The 18,624-nt window shown below is 40.2% G+C and overlaps 1 protein-coding gene across 7 annotated transcripts in view; it reads left to right on the forward strand.

Annotated features, from left to right (window-relative positions):
- Window positions 1-18,624, forward strand: part of MYH10 (myosin heavy chain 10) — a 144,219-nt gene that overhangs the window by 114,181 nt on the left and 11,414 nt on the right. For all 7 annotated transcript variants that reach the window (XM_014596011.3, XM_019485706.2, XM_019485708.2 and 4 more), the window contains 14 exons: window positions 70-241; window positions 2,087-2,299; window positions 2,781-2,925; window positions 5,091-5,297; window positions 8,025-8,129; window positions 8,814-8,966; window positions 9,363-9,611; window positions 10,096-10,308; window positions 11,867-12,079; window positions 12,212-12,373; window positions 16,108-16,236; window positions 17,261-17,349; window positions 17,574-17,697; window positions 17,817-18,025. In XM_014596011.3, the coding sequence (XP_014451497.1) occupies window positions 70-241; window positions 2,087-2,299; window positions 2,781-2,925; window positions 5,091-5,297; window positions 8,025-8,129; window positions 8,814-8,966; window positions 9,363-9,611; window positions 10,096-10,308; window positions 11,867-12,079; window positions 12,212-12,373; window positions 16,108-16,236; window positions 17,261-17,349; window positions 17,574-17,697; window positions 17,817-18,025 (2,383 nt within the window). The remainder of the gene's footprint in view (window positions 1-69; window positions 242-2,086; window positions 2,300-2,780; window positions 2,926-5,090; window positions 5,298-8,024; window positions 8,130-8,813; window positions 8,967-9,362; window positions 9,612-10,095; window positions 10,309-11,866; window positions 12,080-12,211; window positions 12,374-16,107; window positions 16,237-17,260; window positions 17,350-17,573; window positions 17,698-17,816; window positions 18,026-18,624) is intronic.

Raw genomic sequence — 18,624 nt, forward strand, 5'->3', positions numbered from 1 at the left:
ACAGGATTTTTGCCATCTTTATAAGCAACATGCTGAAAAACTTTGATCTAATGTCTTGTTCTTCAAAAGAGCGTTTGAAAAAGGAAGAGAAAACCCGTCAAGAACTGGAAAAAGCTAAAAGAAAGCTTGATGGAGAAACCACAGATCTACAGGACCAAATAGCTGAGCTGCAAGCCCAGATTGAAGAGCTAAAAATCCAACTAGCCAAGAAAGAAGAAGAACTGCAGGCTGCTCTTGCCAGGTCAGAGCCTGGTGGGGTTGTGGTTAGATTAATTTGGTTGGGTTTTATTTATAGATAAAAACTGCATGTTTGCAAGGATTTTACTGTTTCCAGTTGTGAGTAGAAGTTGGTATAATATCAATTGCTGCTTTATACTTTCCTTACATAAAGCATGCCTTTTTTCCAACACCCCCCCCCCCCAATAGCTGCTTTGAAATTGGAATGCTCATTCTGTGCAAGAAAATTTGGTAACAGCTGTTTTTTTTTGCTTTGTAGGATGCTGGCAGATGTTAAAGTAATGCTATGGTTGGGATTGGAGGAATGCTATGTCCCATCCCAAACATTGCGCTTCTTTCCATGCCAGATGATTGGGCTGGGACCCAAGGCTGTTGTATGTCAGTGTTGACAGTTTGCTGATTGTTGTCCCCAGCCAATGAGGTTCAAGAAAAATGGGCAGTTTTTAAACATCCTGGGATGCTAGAAACTATGCAACCCAGCTCCCTGTTGCTCCCCCATGATCTGGCATTTTAAAATGCCTTGCCCATTGTGGGACAAGTCAGGAAAGGCTGCTGGTCATGAAAATGGCCAGGTTCCTCGCGGTGAGGTCTTTAAGTATGTAGAGTTTAATTATAAAACTGCTTAAAAGAAGAGGTTTCACAAGGTTGATACCACTCTGCATGGAAAGCCTTTCTACTAGCAAGTATTTCATTTTGTTCAGTTTTGATTGCTTTTGCTCCTTTGATACTGAATTATTTCCCATTCTCAGCAGGGTTGTCAATTTTTGCACAGGCTCAAGAATTTTGCATTTTTTGTTTTTACACCAACCACTTAAAGAACAGTATAGAAAGAAACTGGACTGGGGAAAAGAGGGTAGTTTATTAATCTTTGCTTGGTGAAAACTTGTGGCTTCAACATTTTTGTTTCAAATGGTAAAATATTTGTATTTTAAAACTTGTGAGACTATCAGTGTACTTTTTGGCAAAAGTTTGTTTTGTTTAAAGCTCTTTCATTTTTTATACTTTGCTCATCTCCTCTCCTCACCACTCCCTCTTCAGTTGCTAAGATATTGAAGTTAGAAAATACAGCTTTGTAGCTTTGAGGTGTTTAAAATCAGTTTTTTGTTTCTGCATACTGCCTTGCATTTAAAAACTGAGGCCATTATTTTGTTGCTCTCTTGAGCTTTCTTACAAAAATCTGTAATTTGATCTCACAATGGCTGCTTGCAGACGTTAAAAAGAAAAAAAACCCAGCGCTTTACTTTAAACTGTGCATTTCCATGCCAAGCCCAGTGCATGCCCAGAAGAGGCAGCATGTTACTTGGACCTTGTTTACCCAACGTCCATATAGGTTGGGCACTTTAATGGGGCTTTTTTGCTTTGACTTGGCGTTAAAAAGAAGTGCCAAAAAGCCCTGCTGAAGTGCCCGATCTATACAGATGCTACAGAGCTGGGCCAGAGTAATGTGCTTCTGGTAAGGTGTGTAAGGGGTTTTGTTTGTTTTTTAATGTCTGCAAGCATCCTGTGTTGCTTACTCATATCTATATCTATCAGGTCCAGTCTTGCCTACAGCCTTGCAACTCTGTGTGTCTGGAATAAATGGGATGCAGTATGTCTCAAAAAGACAGTAAACGTATGTTTGTTTAAATGGTGAATTTTGACTTTTGAATTTTTAAGTGACACCTGTTTCTTGTTCTATTTACTCATTCTATTAAAAATAAATCCATTGTTTCATAATAACTGATCCTTCTTTAGATTAGGTACAGAAAGATGCTAGAATATTATAAGAACAGTCCATAAAACTATAAAATGTATGTTCTATAAACCTTTTAAATTTACTTATTTGTGACTTTATATCCCTGTTTAACAGAGGTGATGATGAAGCAGTTCAGAAGAATAATGCGCTAAAGCTAATACGAGAGTTGCAAGCTCAGATTGCAGAACTTCAAGAAGACCTTGAATCTGAGAAGGCATCACGTAACAAAGCTGAAAAACAGAAGAGAGACTTAAGTGAGGAGCTGGAGGCACTGAAGACTGAACTGGAAGATACACTGGATACCACTGCAGCACAGCAGGAATTAAGGTGAGGTGACCAGTGCATTTAAGCAGACACCATACGAGTTCATATTTAATTTAAAGAGGAAAAACAGTTGCTCTGTAAGTGCAAACCCTAATGTGAAATGAGTTTTTTATTAAAGAGATTTAGCTCATTTCCTCTCAGTTTCCATATAATTTATCAAAATTAATTAAGTATTGGTGTCTTTGGGGAAAAAAAAAAGATACGAGTTTACAGATGGGAGACTGGTGTGGGCACAGTAACCTATCCAAACTTCTGTAATAAATCTGAGAGAAATAGGAATGTGTGTCCCATCTCCCAGGCATCAACTGCAAGACCATTCTCTATCCTACTCCTTTTTCCTTAAACAGTATTGCATTATGCTATTGTGAAAACAACACTTAAATATTTATCTTTCGTCTAACGGAAGTGCAAACATTACTTAAAATATTAAAAGTACCATACAGTATGAAAATTGAGCTTAAATAACCTGTTATGGCTCCTTCAGGACAAAACGTGAGCAGGAAGTGGCTGAACTGAAGAAAGCTATTGAAGAAGAAACGAAGAATCATGAAGCTCAAATCCAGGAAATAAGGCAAAGACATGCTACTGCCCTGGAGGAGCTCTCTGAACAACTTGAACAGGCCAAAAGGGTGAGTGGGAAGTGCAAATTACTTAAGGTGGTAATTGAAGCTGTCTTGCTTTGTAACTTTTTTTTCTGTTCTGCAAAGTAACACTATCAGTCCTGCCTCTCTTCTCATGTTTGCACATGGTGAGAAACTGAGACTTCCTGGTTGTTCATATCTACAACAAACTGACCAGGAAGCCACTACTATGACTTTAATATCTTATTTTGACCAACCAAATGCAGTTACTATAGGACCTTCTTAGTATATCTATGAAAAATCTTTGACCAATATGGAGATAATTCTGGAAGCATTGTACCAGGTATTTTACAAATCAATCGGATAATTCTACAAGCTCATATTATAAAAAAAAGTAGTTTGCAGAATTTGGGAATTGCATAATGTTTCAAACCACATAGTTATAATTTACTGGTTCATGAAAAATAGTTACTACTGCCTAAATTTAGGTACTGTAGAAGTTTTCCCATACAGCTCTGGTGCGTATGAATTAAGACTTCCATTTTCACTGTTCTACTCCTACATATCATTTGTAGAAATTATCAAGCTGTACAGTGGTATTATGACTTTTGTGATAGCTGTTACCTTAACAGCCCAGATGAGGCTGGTAACATTTGAATAGCAGTGTATGGGCACTAAGGAATACTGACTGCTCCAATATGTTTTTCCAAAATATTTTTTTTCTAAACACTGCCAGGCATAGTAACCTTAAGTCTGTTAAACTGCAGTTGTAATCACTCGTGTATACCTTTGAAAATTGTGAACATTTTCTATATTGTTGGCATTTCTGTGGCATCTTCTATATTAAATATGGACAATTTTGCACTGTTTTTTGCTTAGGCAAAATAGTTAATGAGAACTCTTTATGTTAAGACTCATGGAAATAATGTATCCATCTGATCAATTTAAATGATATAGTGTAGAATATGTGCACAAACATTAAAGCTTCTTGTTAAGCAAGTGTAAAGAATGGGAAAACAGCTTTTCATGCTACATCAGTGTTAGGGACCTTGACTAAAGGTGTTGCCCTTGGGTATGGCTGATATCCCATATTGCTTTCAAACTCCTCATTTTGTGGGGTTTTTGGGTGTGTGGGGGTTTTTTATCATGAAACTTCAGATTAGTGGTGAGAAGTGCTTCATTTGTCGTCTTGAGACTGCTATCCTGAGTAAAATCAAAGCAATTTTACTAGATGTTTTTCCTTTTATTTCTGAGATGAATCATGGTGATCCCTGGTAGTGGACATAGTCCTTCCATCTTACTGTGCTGCCCAAAAACACTTATTCCACAAATGATCTCCTCAGTTCTGCCCAGTTTATAAAGCCGAGATTCATTGCCAGCAATTGCTCTGTGTTTATTTCAGTCTAGAACTGTATCCTGTACAGACATTAGTATTTGGGTAAAATGGATATACTATTACATAAACTTTCTAGTTGTGTAGTCTATTACTTAAGTTGCACTAATATTGCCTCTTCCTGGGCACATCTACATGATGCCCACTGTGCAGTTGTTACTGTGCAGTCATTTAGTACTTTTATAACCAAGTACTAAATGACTGCACAGTAGTGTCATGCAATGGTTCATGCCCAATGATGGTGCTGCACAGTAGTTATGAGCTACTATACAGTAAGCATCTCATGTAGACCCAGCCGGTCTCATTAATCCAAAGAATTTTAGAAAGTGCAAATGCATACAAGTATCAAGGTGTAGAAAGTGCCTTGCACATTTTAACAGAAGTATCTGGTAAAATCACATCTTCATTCTTGAAAAATGTGATGTTAGACTAGGCAGACAAGGTTCTTTGGGTGAATCTAATATCTTTTATTAGACCAACTTAAATAATTAGAAAAATTTTCTTAGCAAGGTTTCAGGTTTAAAAACAGTTTCTCAGGCTGAGGAAGCCTCTGCTGGTGGTGTGTGATCTTCCTGGATGGAATGAATAGTAAAGACTCCAGAGGCTGGGCTGGTATGCTTGCAAGACGGGCAGTCAGTGAAGATGTAAATTGAGTCAGTAGGTGAGAGACAGGCTGAAGAGCGAGAGAGAGAGAGAAGGGAAGAGAGATGTTGGACTAGAACACCTTATTTGTAGTGATGATATCTTGGAGCGGAGGGCCAGAGACAAACATGAAGTTTTGTAATCTAATGATGTGCTTTTATTTTGTGCCTTTTCCTAGTTCAAAGCAAATCTTGAAAAGAACAAACAAGGGCTAGAGTCTGACAACAAGGAGCTAGCATGTGAAGTGAAAGTATTGCAGCAGGTCAAATCAGAATCTGAACATAAGAGGAAGAAGCTTGATGCTCAGGTACAGGAGCTAACTGCCAAGGTCACAGAAGGGGAGAGGCTGAGGTCAGAGCTAGCAGAGAAGGCTAACAAACTGCAGGTAAGATTCAAATGGACCTAAACTTTTCTCCAGCTTGTTTTAACTGTGATTACTACTTGGTGGTAGATTTTTCAAAACACTTAGTGGCTTTGAATAATAGAAAAGTAGGGCTGGAAGGGACCTCCAGAGGACATCTAGTCCAACACCTGCCACTAGAGGCAGGATCATCCCTTTCCAAACTATTCTATACAAATCCACTATCCAACCTGTTAGTAAAACTACACGGGTAACCCTTACATGACCACAAGACAAAACACTCTAACCTGCCACAAGTAAAGCAGGGAAACTGCAAGTGGCCAATGTTCTGCTGCTGCAAGGCTGTTAAAATACACTCAAGAGATCTAAGGAAGAGAACCACACCTCTGCTAGAGAGGAAGGCAAAAAGCCCTTACCAATCTGACTATGGGGGGTGTGGATTTGGGGCCACAAAATTCCTTCGTGGCCCCAAATATGGTGATCTGTCTGGCCCTGAGCAGGGGGTAAAGACCATTTAGCAAGAAAGCTCTGGGTTTAAGTCAGAAGCTTTGGCACACTCCAGTCAGAATCCACAGCCTTGGCCACAGCCAAACCGATGTTTCTCAGGAAGGTGGGGATGTTGGGGAAAGCATTGACATGCACAGCAGCATGAGGGGAAAAATACCTTCCCAGCCCCACAAGGCAACAAGCAAAGCCCCTGAAGCATGGGAAATTACCCATAGTAGAACATAAGTCATCCCTGACCAGTGCTTGTCCAACCTCCTCTTCCAGTGATACAGACTCTACAACTTGCCTAGGCAGTTGATTCTGCTGCATTGTTGTGCTGACAATGAAAAAGTTTTTCATAAAATCTTCTATTGATGCATCCCAAAACCTCACTTGCCCTTTGTATAGTTGCATCAAACTGCAGACTCGTTTTGAGTCTGTGATCTACCAAGGCTCCCAGATCCTTCTCCCTGGTGCTCTCGTCCAACCAGGTGTCACCCATTTTGTACAGTGACACCTGGCTGGCCAGCTGGAAATTCCAGTTAAGTGTTCCAGTTAGTAAAATGCCAGATAACAGGGCTTTTACTGTATTTGGTCTTTTTTTATTATTATTATTGTAAGGTGCTATGCCCTGGGAATAATAATAACGTTTGTCAGCAGTGAATTTCATCCTGCTGGCTCCAGCCAGGCTTTCCGATCTGTCAGGATTCTTATGAATTCTGCTCCTGTCCTTCAGTGTGTTTGTCATTCCCAGTTTTGTTTTGTTTTTTTGTCATCTGTGAATTTGCTTAGAAAACTCTTCCAGCCTCCAAATCATTTAATAAATGACCAGCAGTGGGCCCAGGACAGACCCCTGTGGGACTGCACTTGAAACCATCTGCCATCCTGACATGGATCCATTTATAATTATCCTTTGCTTGTAGCTATTGAGCCAGTTGTTGGTTCAGCTTTGTAGTAGTTTTGTCCAGCCCGTATTTCTCCATTCTCTTTTTTTAATGAGAAGATCACGTAGGAAATGACAAAGTCCAGATACACTATAGCCACAGCATTTCTTTTATCCACCCAGGTAGATAACTTTGAAGGAGGAGGTCAAGCTTGTTTGGCATGATTTGTTCTTAGTAACTCAACACTGGCTGCTCATGATCAACCTTTCCTTTGCTGAATGTTTGCAAATGGACTTTCTTATAATATGCTCCAGTAACTTCCTGAGTATTAAGGTGAGGGTGACCAGTCACTAGTTCCCCAGATGACTTAACCCTGTATCTTCTACATTCTCAATCCTATATAATATAACTGCTTATGGTACTCATTTAAAAAAATCTCAAGATAAATATAGAATTATATCTGGATGGTGCATGAACTCAGACAATGATTCCTTTTTGGTCAGACTTGTGTATTAACACTGTTAATATATTGTAAAATTTGTATATTTGCAAGGTTCTTTATTCATTTTATTTCATGTAGTTAGGGTATTCCTCCTAAATTTCAACCCATTTCTCTAAAAAGGAAAATATAAAAGTGTGACCCTTGTTTACAGGTTACAAAGAAAAGTATGCAAAAACTGAACCAACTAAGGAAGCTTTATAAATAATTTAGCTTCAAAATTTTAAAGGGATTCAACTTCTCTTTGAAGTAAAATAAATACTAAGTTAGTTTTGAACTTACACACCTATTTGGTGTCCAAAAGATGACAAACCAGCTTTTAGAGATTAAGAGTGTGCAGCTGGCTGCTAGACTTTCTGTTCTGGCTCATTACAAATATCAAGTATGGCAAAGAAGAGTCATTTGAAAGAGAAGGTTAACACCATTATGGCTTTTTGAACAAAAACTAGCACTCCAAAGTATTTCATAGCAATTATAAGGTTATTTATGCTTAAAATAATCTAAACTATCTCAAGTGAATTTTCCCCTTCATGTTATTAATTTAAGCAGTCATCTGAAGTAGCCCAAATAGAAAACATTACAATAGCCCAGGTTAGAAGTAGTAAGTGTAGACCGCTGGTAGTGATCATATCTGACAAGAAAGACTGCAGCTTCTGGATCCACCTGTCACCTTGGTAATGCATGGAGAGGGATGGAGCCAATAAGGTTGGTCCTCTGTTTACTTAAAATAGCATTTAAATTGCCAATATCAATATTTCAAGCATGTATAAAGATAACTAATTGGTGTATTAGTATAGGTGCTTTAGAATGGGACTGTTTAAATTCAGTATTAACATTCAAATTTACCTTGTAAAGGTAACCTTTAGATTTCTTTGTTTGTAGAATGAGTTGGACAACGTCTCAAGTTTTCTGGAAGAAGCAGAGAAGAAAGGCATTAAGTTTGCCAAAGATGCTGCCAGTCTGGAGTCTCAGCTTCAAGATACACAGGTGCATATGCAATTGTTGCATGAATATATAATATTGAATTTATCAATATAAAAGTTAAATTATGGGACTAAAAATACCCCTCTGTTCAAAATTTTAAACTTTTTCCAATGGAAACCCCCACTTGCTTAGGTTTTTGAGTGAATTATGCTGCTGATCTCTCACTCCTCTCCTTCTTTGCTCATCAGTAACCGTTCCATTTGTGGGCCACAAAACCTTGGCTTAATTAAATAGTCACTATGCCATTCAGGTGAGCCACTGCACTTCAACATTTGTTAGACCAGTGGTCAGCAACATTTGCTAGCATTGGAGTGCAATGACACACCTCAAGCCTGAAACTGGATTTTTCTTCCTCTGTCTTACAACTTTCACTATTGGCTTAGTGGCTTAGCTGCATCTGCCAGTTTCTCCCATTAAACTGCATCTCTTTGAGACTTCATGGGCATATTAGCTTTTAATGAACTTCTTGGGCTGTTGCTTGTACATGCATACAGCCATATGTGTTTGCATACCTTTTTAGTGGTAGTGCGAGTATTTTGTAGCAGCATTATCTTTCTGGTTTCCTTTCTACCCCACTCTTGGGGAAGCAAAAGGATTGTTAAATAAAATTCTGGCAGGCAACAGTGCAAAGCTAAAGTAAATGCTCAAATTTCACTTTTGCCAATAGTCTTTACTTTAATGGAACAGGAGCTTCTTCAGGAGGAGACCCGCCAGAAACTGAACCTGAGCAGTCGGATTAGGCAGCTGGAAGAAGAGAAGAACAACCTACAGGAGCAGCAAGAGGAAGAGGAAGAGGCTAGGAAGAACTTGGAAAAACAGGTTGTAGTTCTGCAGTCACAGGTAAAGTACTGAAAATGGTAGGCCAGTAGTGTGGCACTCTAATTCTGTGATAAATGGGTCAAAGCTTTTGTGCCGAGCTATATTTGTTACAGATGAAGGAAGTCTTACTTAGCTGTCAAATAACTGTCTCTGCTCTTTTTCCACTGAAGTGTTAAAACAGCAGTGAGACCTCAGTAACCATGAATATGAAAGGTGTTATGAATTGTCACGTTCTATAGGGTTTTATGTTATGGGTAGTTTGTTTACACTTTACTTAACTAATATTAGAACTGCCTTTTTGCCTGATGAGGTCCTCAACGTTATTTGCGTGATGTAGCTATACTTGTATTTGTTTCCTGTTTGATATTTTGTGGCCCGTAAGAGTTTACAACAAAACTTCTTATTATAAAACTTCAGTTGGCCGATGCCAAGAAGAAGGTAGATGATGATTTGGGAACTATTGAAGGTTTGGAAGAAAACAAAAAGAAACTCTTGAAAGATATGGAAGCTCTGAGCCAGCGTCTTGAGGAGAAAGCAATAGCTTATGACAAACTGGAAAAAACGAAGAATCGTCTGCAGCAGGAGCTGGATGACTTGATGGTTGACCTAGATCACCAGCGCCAGATTGTTTCCAACTTGGAGAAAAAACAGAAGAAGTTTGATCAGGTAGGTAGTTCCATGTTGTTGTTGTTGGTTGTGTGTGTTTACATTTATGCTGACCTACCCTGAAAATGTTTCAGATCTTTCTTCTACTCTAATTAGTGGCAGCATGTAAATCCTCAGTCATTATATTAATTGCTCCAAAATTTTTTTTAAATAATCTGATTAGATAGTGTTTTAAATTTAATGCATTTGTAAATGTACTGTACCCTGTTTAGTGTAGGCCAACCTATTTACAACTGACAACTTTTTTTTTATTTGCTTCAGTGGGCAAAGAGCCCATGATGGTGCCTTCCATTATCATATGACAAGCTGTGTTTAAGAGTTGTCACCTCTTCATGAGTTTATAGCCAAACTGAAGTTTTACCTTAACTCTTTTATGTGAGGATCCTCATGGAGTGGATTTTCTTCATTTAAGTGTTAGCAATTTATTATCCTTTTAACAGATTTTCTCACAGATTTTTGCTTTGTTTGGCAATTGAATATCCAGATGCTGGCAGAAGAGAAGAACATTTCTGCCCGATATGCAGAAGAGCGAGACCGTGCAGAAGCAGAAGCTAGAGAGAAGGAGACTAAGGCACTTTCTCTGGCTCGAGCTTTGGAAGAAGCGTTGGAGGCTAAGGAAGAGTTTGAGAGGCAGAATAAACAGTTGCGTGCAGACATGGAGGACTTAATGAGCTCCAAAGATGATGTGGGCAAAAATGTAAGCATTTTTCTATGCTGTGTACTGTACTGTGCTGCATTGCATGATGGGAAAATGCAGTGTGGCTCGTTTGTTTAGACAGAAATTATTTGACAAATTTACAAACAACTTGCCAGCTAGGAAAACTTCCAAGTTTGAATCCTTGATTTGTAGAAGGTAAGACAAAAGCACCTGAATAATTTAACTATAAAAATGCTGGAAATTAATTTATTTACTAGTAAGAAGCATCTCTACACAGATGCAAGCATAGCTTATGGAAAGGTGTTACATTTGTGCCTGGATAGAAGTCATTCAGCCAGCACAAAAGAGCATGCAGCCATTGAAGGGGTCTTCACGGAAGAGAACTGGCTCTTCCATGAGAAAATGAGTGCTTTCAACCAGGAAGATTTTTTTTCTCCTACGCCAGCTTGAACAGCTGTACACTTATTTTAATAACTACTAGTATTCCACCGTCCTCTGCTCTCCCTCTCCAAAGGAGAGCACTGGTTACCTGATTTCCCATCTAGGAGCAAGCTGTAAGGGAGCACTGTGAAGATATTGCCTCCTAGGTCTGTGCAAGGGTAGGGTAGGGAAGGCATTTCCCCACAGTTGGATCTATCCTGAGTGTCCCTGAAGGGGTTAAATCTTGTGGGGCATGTTTCCCTCACCCCCTGCACAGTCCCACTGAGTGGGCTGGTGGGAGTACTTTCTCACAGCTGCAACCGTCCCAAAACTCTAGAAAGGTTTCAAGCTTTATCATATCTGCTTCCCACCCCTTTGCACAGCTTGGGTGACCCTTTCTGCAGTGTGGGAGGGCATTTCCCTGTAGCTGAACCTGTCCTAGCTTGTCTGCCGTGGGGTTCAGGGATAAGAACTTTGCTCTCCGACTAGGGGGCTAGAACACCCATGTAGTCCCCTTGCCATATATGCCAGCGCTGCAAATGTCCTGGAAATTTGCAGTGCTGGAATTGACTGCCTGTCCATAGCCGTACTGAGTAGGCGTGCAGATTGTGATTGCGATTGATTTCTGTCCTTATGCTTTCTTAAAATTTGGCATCTTACCAACTCTGCTTCCTTCATCAGGTTTTGATTCTTACTATGTTTTAGACTGCTATAATTATATTTCTGCATACTTCTGATTTGGGTTAATACAGTTCTAGAAGTAAGGTGTCATTGTCCGGGAATGTCTATGATAAGTCAAGGTCTTATATTTCAAAACTGCCAACCTGTGGTGCCAATCCCTAAAAGCCCTGTCCTAACTATGGCAAAATTAACGGGACTATTCAGGACCAAATTTGCCATGTTTCAAATGTTTGTCATCTTTCATAGCATAGCCTGTTTGATTCTTGCACTTTTGAACAAACATTTTCCCTCTGTATGCAGCTGTCACAGTGTAGTGTGCTCCAAGGCTTATGCTTCAACCTTTTGGAATCTCTATTTATGTGTCTGCAGTCTTAATCATTCTGATTTGTAATGTAAGATAGTTGCAGAGTAACAAAGGGCCCGATATTTTACTCTTCTCTTAATCTCCTACTTTGCCATCTGTAACGATAGCTTCTGTTTCATACTTGTGGTTTAGGTCCATGAGCTGGAAAAATCAAAACGAACCTTGGAGCAGCAGGTGGAAGAAATGAGGACACAGCTAGAAGAACTTGAAGATGAGCTTCAGGCCACAGAAGATGCTAAACTTCGTCTAGAAGTGAACATGCAGGCTATGAAGGCCCAGTTTGAGAGAGACCTCCAAGCCAGAGATGAGCAGAATGAAGAGAAGAAGAGGATGCTGGTTAAACAGGTCTGTCCTACTTATGCCTCTACTTCTCCATCAAAGCTTTTTTCATTCCTAGTCTCTTGGATTCCTTCTGAGTTCTTGTGCCTTTCCAGTGTATTCATTTCTGTAACAGCTTCTCAAAATGTGATTTCTCAGGTGCGGGAACTTGAGGCTGAATTGGAGGATGAGCGCAAACAGCGGGCTCTTGCTGTAGCTTCCAAAAAGAAAATGGAGATGGATCTGAAAGACCTTGAGGGTCAGATTGAAGCTGCAAACAAAGCTCGAGATGAAGCAATCAAACAGCTCCGCAAGCTTCAGGTCTGTATAACTCATTCACTGCTTCATTTTGTCTTTTCTTTGCGTTGCGTGTATGGGAGTGCTCTTTTTTCTTTTTTTTTTTTGATGTACTTTTGCTTAGTGTACCTTGCAAAAACTTTTACTTTTTCTCCTAAGGATGACCTCTTGATTTTAGTATGTTGAAACATTTTGTGTAATTTCACTTTCATCTGTATTTTTTTTTTTTACAAGAGTTCAAATCACCAGCACACAATTATTCAAAGGTTCTTTCTCCTTTTTTATTCAGTGTTTTTCATGAAGAAGTTAATTGAAATTGTTGTAAAAGTTATACCTTTGCTGCATTTATTTATCTAAATAAGGGCTTTCTTCAAGTAGCAAGGGCAAAGTAACCAATTAATAAAGACTGATTTGAGAATGCGTGTTATAGGCAGGGCTGGTGCTCTACCTATTATGGTTATTTGAGACAACATTTTAAGTAAGGGTCTGTTTCTGTGCTCACACATTGGAGCAGACTTCAGTGGGTAGACTGAAGTTTTCTCAACTGTTAAGAGGCCCACTACTTCCAGTTCAGGTGGTTGTGCTTACACACAGCTTTTTCAGCACAGTGCTGTCTAAAGCAATGTGCAAGTGGTATAGGCATGCCCTTAATAGCTAACTAAGCACTAGAGTGATTCTGGCATACTGAAGAAGCAAAGTTCAACCTAAGGTTTTGCATTATGGCACTACTGTTCACATGTGGGTCCCTCAAGGTTTGGGTACATAAATTCACACCTCCATATCTCCACAGCTTAAATGTTGCACTCAAATTAGTAGCGCAGGCCAACTGTGCAGTTCCATACCTTAACCACATGACCAGCCGAGCTGGACTGGGAAGTGTCTACTCAGCTGTGAGCTTTAAAAAGAACTGCAGGCTGCCCTGAGCTAAAGACTGCTCCTCTTGTGAGCCCTTCAACCTCCCATGGACAGCAGTAACCCTCAGGATGATAGGGGATCGTAACATCACTGTGGCCACACTGGAGGCTGAGCCTGGAGTTAGGGGAAGGACTAAGAGTGAACAGTCAAACACTATATGGCCAGCTGAGCTGGAAAGGGAAGGGCTTACCCAGCACTACAGGTCACTGTGGGGTATGCACCATCAAAAGGCATTGCCATTTGACAGGGAGAGAGAAAGGGAAATTGAGTGTCTTACTGCATTACTACTTCTGTTTTATTTAACCAAAACAATATATTTCCTTGGGGGTGGGAGAAGGGATGGAGGGAGTGAAGAACAGTTTTGGGGACAGCTGTGGCCTCCCTTTGAGAGAGGGAGGCATGATTTTGGGAAGCACAGCAGAAAGAGTAGGGGATTCCCCTTGGGCTGGGGCAGAGGAGTGGGAGAGGATAGGACCAGGACAGAATATGGCAGGGGTAGAGATTTGTTGGGTTTTTTCTTTATGGAGGGATTGAATGTAGATTGGAAAGACAGGTAGGGTTTAGGAAGGAAGTGTGCTTCTTTTGCCTGAAGCACAGGAGTAGATGAAGAGAGGCTAGCTTTTAAATGTTGGGGTTGGTAATCTTACTCTTTCTGTAATTTTCTTGTGATTTGTTAAACTGTCATAAGCTTTTTTTGAGAATCTAAATCTAAGTTATGCAAAGCTATAAGCATGAAATAGTGAATGGAAGTGCAGTTTTTGTTTGTTCGCTTGTTTGTTGGTGTTCTTGTGTCTTGCTCACATTTTAGCATTCAAAACTGGAACAAATATAAATGCTGCTTTGCTTTTTTTTAAATTTCCTCAAAGTGTTAATTTTGTCTGAGTCAAGCCAAGTTAACAGAATTAAGTCAATATGCTCATAGACTCATAAAGGAATAGGGCTGGAAGGGACCTCAAGATGTCATCTAGTCCAGCTATGCCTGAGGCAGGATCATTCCTACCTTAAACCATCCTCTACAAATCTACTCTCTAACCTCTTAGCAAAAATATAGTCAACCTAACTCAAAATCAACACAACTCCCCAGCCTGGCACAGGAAAGCAGGATATTATGGAAGTCAATGTCCTACTGCTGGAAAATTAATATTTGCTCGAGATACCAGGAAGAGGGCTCCACCCCTCACTACAGAGGGCAAAAAAAAAACACATTCCAGTTTTACCAGGGGTAAAATTCCTTCCTGACATAAAATATGGTGATTTAGTCTGACTGTGAGCAGAGGAACAAGGCCTTTAGCCAGGGACCTCCAAGTGTCCCCATGCTCCAAAATGGTGGTGAGGGCACTTCAACTAAAGCTTGTTAGTTAAAGCGCCCCCACAGCCATTTTTGAAGCACGGGGCACTGCATACAGCAGGCATTGGAGGCACTTTAATTAGAGCAGCTCTTGGAGCCACTCTAATTAAAGCTTGCCCCCTCCCTCCCCCCTGAGCACGTGTAAAGACACCCTCTGTTTCAAAAGGTTGAGGATGCAACAAAAAGATAATTTATTTTGGCTCTTGACCAGTAGGGAAGAATTGGTGGAGAACATGAAGTTGATGGGCAACTTGGGAGGAAGTGATCACAGTAGGATAGATTTCCATATCCTGAAATGGGGAAAGTACGAGGTCAACCAAACTAGGACACTAGATTTCAAGAGGGCACTAAATAGACATGGGTGCCATGGGAAGACAGACTGAAGGGTCAAGGCACCTGGAAGAGTTGGGAGCTTCTAAGGGGTACAGTATTGGAAACTCAGCAAGGAACTGTTCTGACATAATGGAAGTACAGGAAAAATGGCAAGAGACCCATGTGGCTGCACAAGAGTTTCTAGGAGGCCTCAAATGCAAATGGAAAGCATACAAGCAATGGAAAAATGGGCAGGTCACCAAGGAAGCATACCAGAAAATAGCAAGAACGTGAAGGGACAAAATCAGGAAAGCAAAAGTAAAGAATGAGCTGCACCTGGCAAGGGAGGTTAAAAACAACAAGAAGCGGTTCTGTTAAGTACGTTGGCCAGAAAAGAAAGACAAAAGAAGTTGTGGGTCCTCTGTTAAACATCCTGGGGGAATTCTTAACAGAAGATGTAAAGAAGGGGGAGCTACTTAACAGTGAATTTGCCTCAGTCTTCACAAAAAAAATTATGATGAAGCCATTCACCTAATAAGGATTTATCTAGATTAAGGGGACAAACTGAGGAAGGAGATCAAGAGACAGTCAGAGCTTTTCATGAGTCTGAATGAATTCAAGCATCTCAGTCAGCAGGACCTGAGAAACTTCATCCCAGGGTACTGAAGGAACTCGCAGAGGAGATCTTGGAGCCCTTGGCAGTGATATTTATTGAGTCATAGGAGGTATGTGAGACTCCAGCAGACTCGATTAATCAAGCCTCTGCTTCGACACACTGTAATTACGGTGCGTTGGAGCAGCACCCCCTCACATCTACAGGCACCCAGAAAGTTGTCCTCCCCACAGGTTGGAAACAGGCTCAAGATTTTTCCATTTGGCTGTGTTGTTCTTATGGCAGATGTCTGGAATTGAGTCTCCCATCCATGTCATCCCATAGCTTTTGGATAATTTTTGGCTAACTGCTTGAAAAGTGCCTTACCCACCTCCTCTTCCTGACTTGATGGGCCTATAATAAATCCCCACCGTTATATCAGTGTTGCTTGTCTGCTTTTCAGTATATGTTAATACCTAGTTAATAAAGTTGCTAACAAATACATAACTCTTAAAGGTTTGGGGGTTTTTTTTAACAGATCTTGATAGTTATTCTCTAACAAAGGATAGTATTTCTCCTCTGACATTCCAGGCTCAGATGAAAGACTACCAGCGGGAACTGGAGGAAGCCCGTGCATCCAGAGATGAGATCTTTGCTCAGTCCAAAGAGAATGAAAAGAAGCTGAAGGGTCTTGAAGCAGAAATACTCCAGCTTCAAGAGGTACCTTTTTACCCTGGGGGAAGTCATTCAACTTTGCTTTGCTTTGGTTTCCCCATCTTCACAGTATAGATATGTTCTTACTTCCTGAAGGGTCCTAAAGGCCTTCCTTAGCATTTGTGATATGCATGGAGATTATCCAGCTATCTTGTACTTGGTATGAGAAATGGAGAATTGGAAGCATATATTCATGTAGCCACCCCATTGAGATTATTTCGTATTTATTACATTTTGATTCTTAAACCTCTCACTGTTCCTTTCCTCCACACATTTTTTTTCTTTATTGGCATAAATAACTTTTCTCAATACCTTATTTTCAAAGTATTTAGTTGTCTTCCTTCTTAAGTGGTCAACTCACATTCATGGAAAGCTGCAGGCCTTGTAAAATTAAGTGCCCCTTAAAACATATTCTGCAGTGTTGAATTAGTGTATTTAAGTTTCCTGGTGCTTGTGTTAGGTTTTTCCATTAGCCTTAATTTTTTAAGGCACTCGTATGTTTATCTTAGTTTTGCATTAACTAGATATGCTCAATATAGCAGCTAACATATGCAACATTTTTTTGCTGCTCTATAAATTGCTGTTTAGGGAGTAGCTTGCCATTGCTGAGCTTCACTAATTAGAATTTTTTCCATAAAAGATGCTTATAGTGTAAATCATGTAAGCTGTCAATTGCCTTCAGACTGTATACAGAATCTAAATTAAGGATCAATTTAAATATTTTCAGTATTTATCATTGGTTAATAAGGAAAAGTCAACTTCTGCAGTTTTGGAAAACCAGATAAGCAAGTCTCCAAGGACAATCTCGGGGTGTAGGTTAACAGCTAGGAAGGAGCTGATCCACCAAGGTTCTGCACATCCTACTTCTGGTGATGTTGGGTTTTTTTCCTAGCATTGATTAAATCAGATACAATACTTTTTATTATGTCCCAGTAGTATTAGGAAGCTGAATTAATATTTACAAAACTTTCTGAGAGAGTTAGCACTAAGTGCTGCGAAAGCTGATGCATATTCTCTCAAACCCTTGCAGGAACTTGCTGCCTCTGAAAGAGCTCGGCGTCATGCAGAGCAAGAACGGGATGAGTTGGCAGATGAGATTGCAAATAGTGCTTCTGGAAAGTAAGTTATCAAATGTAATGTCACTTTATCAGGAAGACTTGAAAACAGTGGTGACTGTCTCCCATTAATAACCTTGCACGTTCTGTATTGCCCTGTGATGAGGGGAATTGCTGGCTTGGATATTGAGCCCCATTAGAGAATTTGCTACTCTCTTAAAAGTAATGAAGTGGTTACCATGATACCTGGTCAATCTGTGTAATGCCCCATGTACTTTCTCCTTTTAGATCAGCTTTGTTGGATGAGAAGCGCCGCCTGGAAGCCCGTATCGCACAGCTAGAGGAAGAGCTTGAAGAAGAACAAAGTAATATGGAACTCCTCAATGATCGGTTCCGTAAGACCACACTGCAGGTGTGAAGCAGTTATTGGCATGTGCTGTTTTGGGTACTTTAAGCTCCCTTTAAGTGCATAGTAAATGAGCAAAGGTTTTGAACAGTATTAAATGACCAATGCTGCTTCCCATCCAAAAGGTTGATACACTGAATTCTGAGCTGGCTGGAGAGCGGAGTGCTGCACAGAAGAGTGAAAATGCCCGCCAGCAGCTGGAGAGACAAAACAAGGAGCTGAAAGCCAAGTTGCAGGAGCTGGAAGGATCAGTGAAGTCTAAATTCAAGGCAACAATTTCTACCCTGGAAGCCAAGATTGGACAGCTCGAAGAACAGCTTGAGCAGGAAGCAAAGTAAGAAATGTTTGTTAACTCAAAGAACATAGAGGTAACACTGTGGTCAACATTTTCATCGTCCTAGAGGGAGTTACCTTGGGTTCAAAAATTTCACATCTCAGCCCTAGGAATTGGAGTTTATTAGCTACAAATCAGTTGCCAAATGGAAACTTTTGGACCAGCTATCATAAACGGATTGAGGATTTATATTTTGTTTACCTGCAGAATTTCAAGATCAATATCTTCTGAAAAAGAAACTGCTGAAACTCTTCATTGGTCACATTGGCCCTTTGCTAAGCACTTTGGAGAGCCATCACTTAACCAAGGGATCCCCAAAATTGCTACTGCAGACCTTCATGCACACCTGCAAGACACAAGAGCTGAAATATCAAGAATGCCCTATAACATGCTACACATAAGCAGGGGAGATGAGGGAATGGCCAATGTCCAGTGACAGTAATGACAGAGTTATAGTTGAAGTTATGCCCAGAATAGCCAAGGAAAAGCACCATGTCCCACATCACAGAAAAAGCCAAAAAAAATCTCCTGACCTTCTTTCCTTCCTTCCTGATACCAAATTTGGTGATTGGTGTGACCCAGTGAGAACAAGGCCTCTA

This window comes from Alligator mississippiensis, chromosome 8, assembly GCF_030867095.1.
Source record: "Alligator mississippiensis isolate rAllMis1 chromosome 8, rAllMis1, whole genome shotgun sequence".
NCBI lineage: Eukaryota > Metazoa > Chordata > Crocodylia > Alligatoridae > Alligator > Alligator mississippiensis.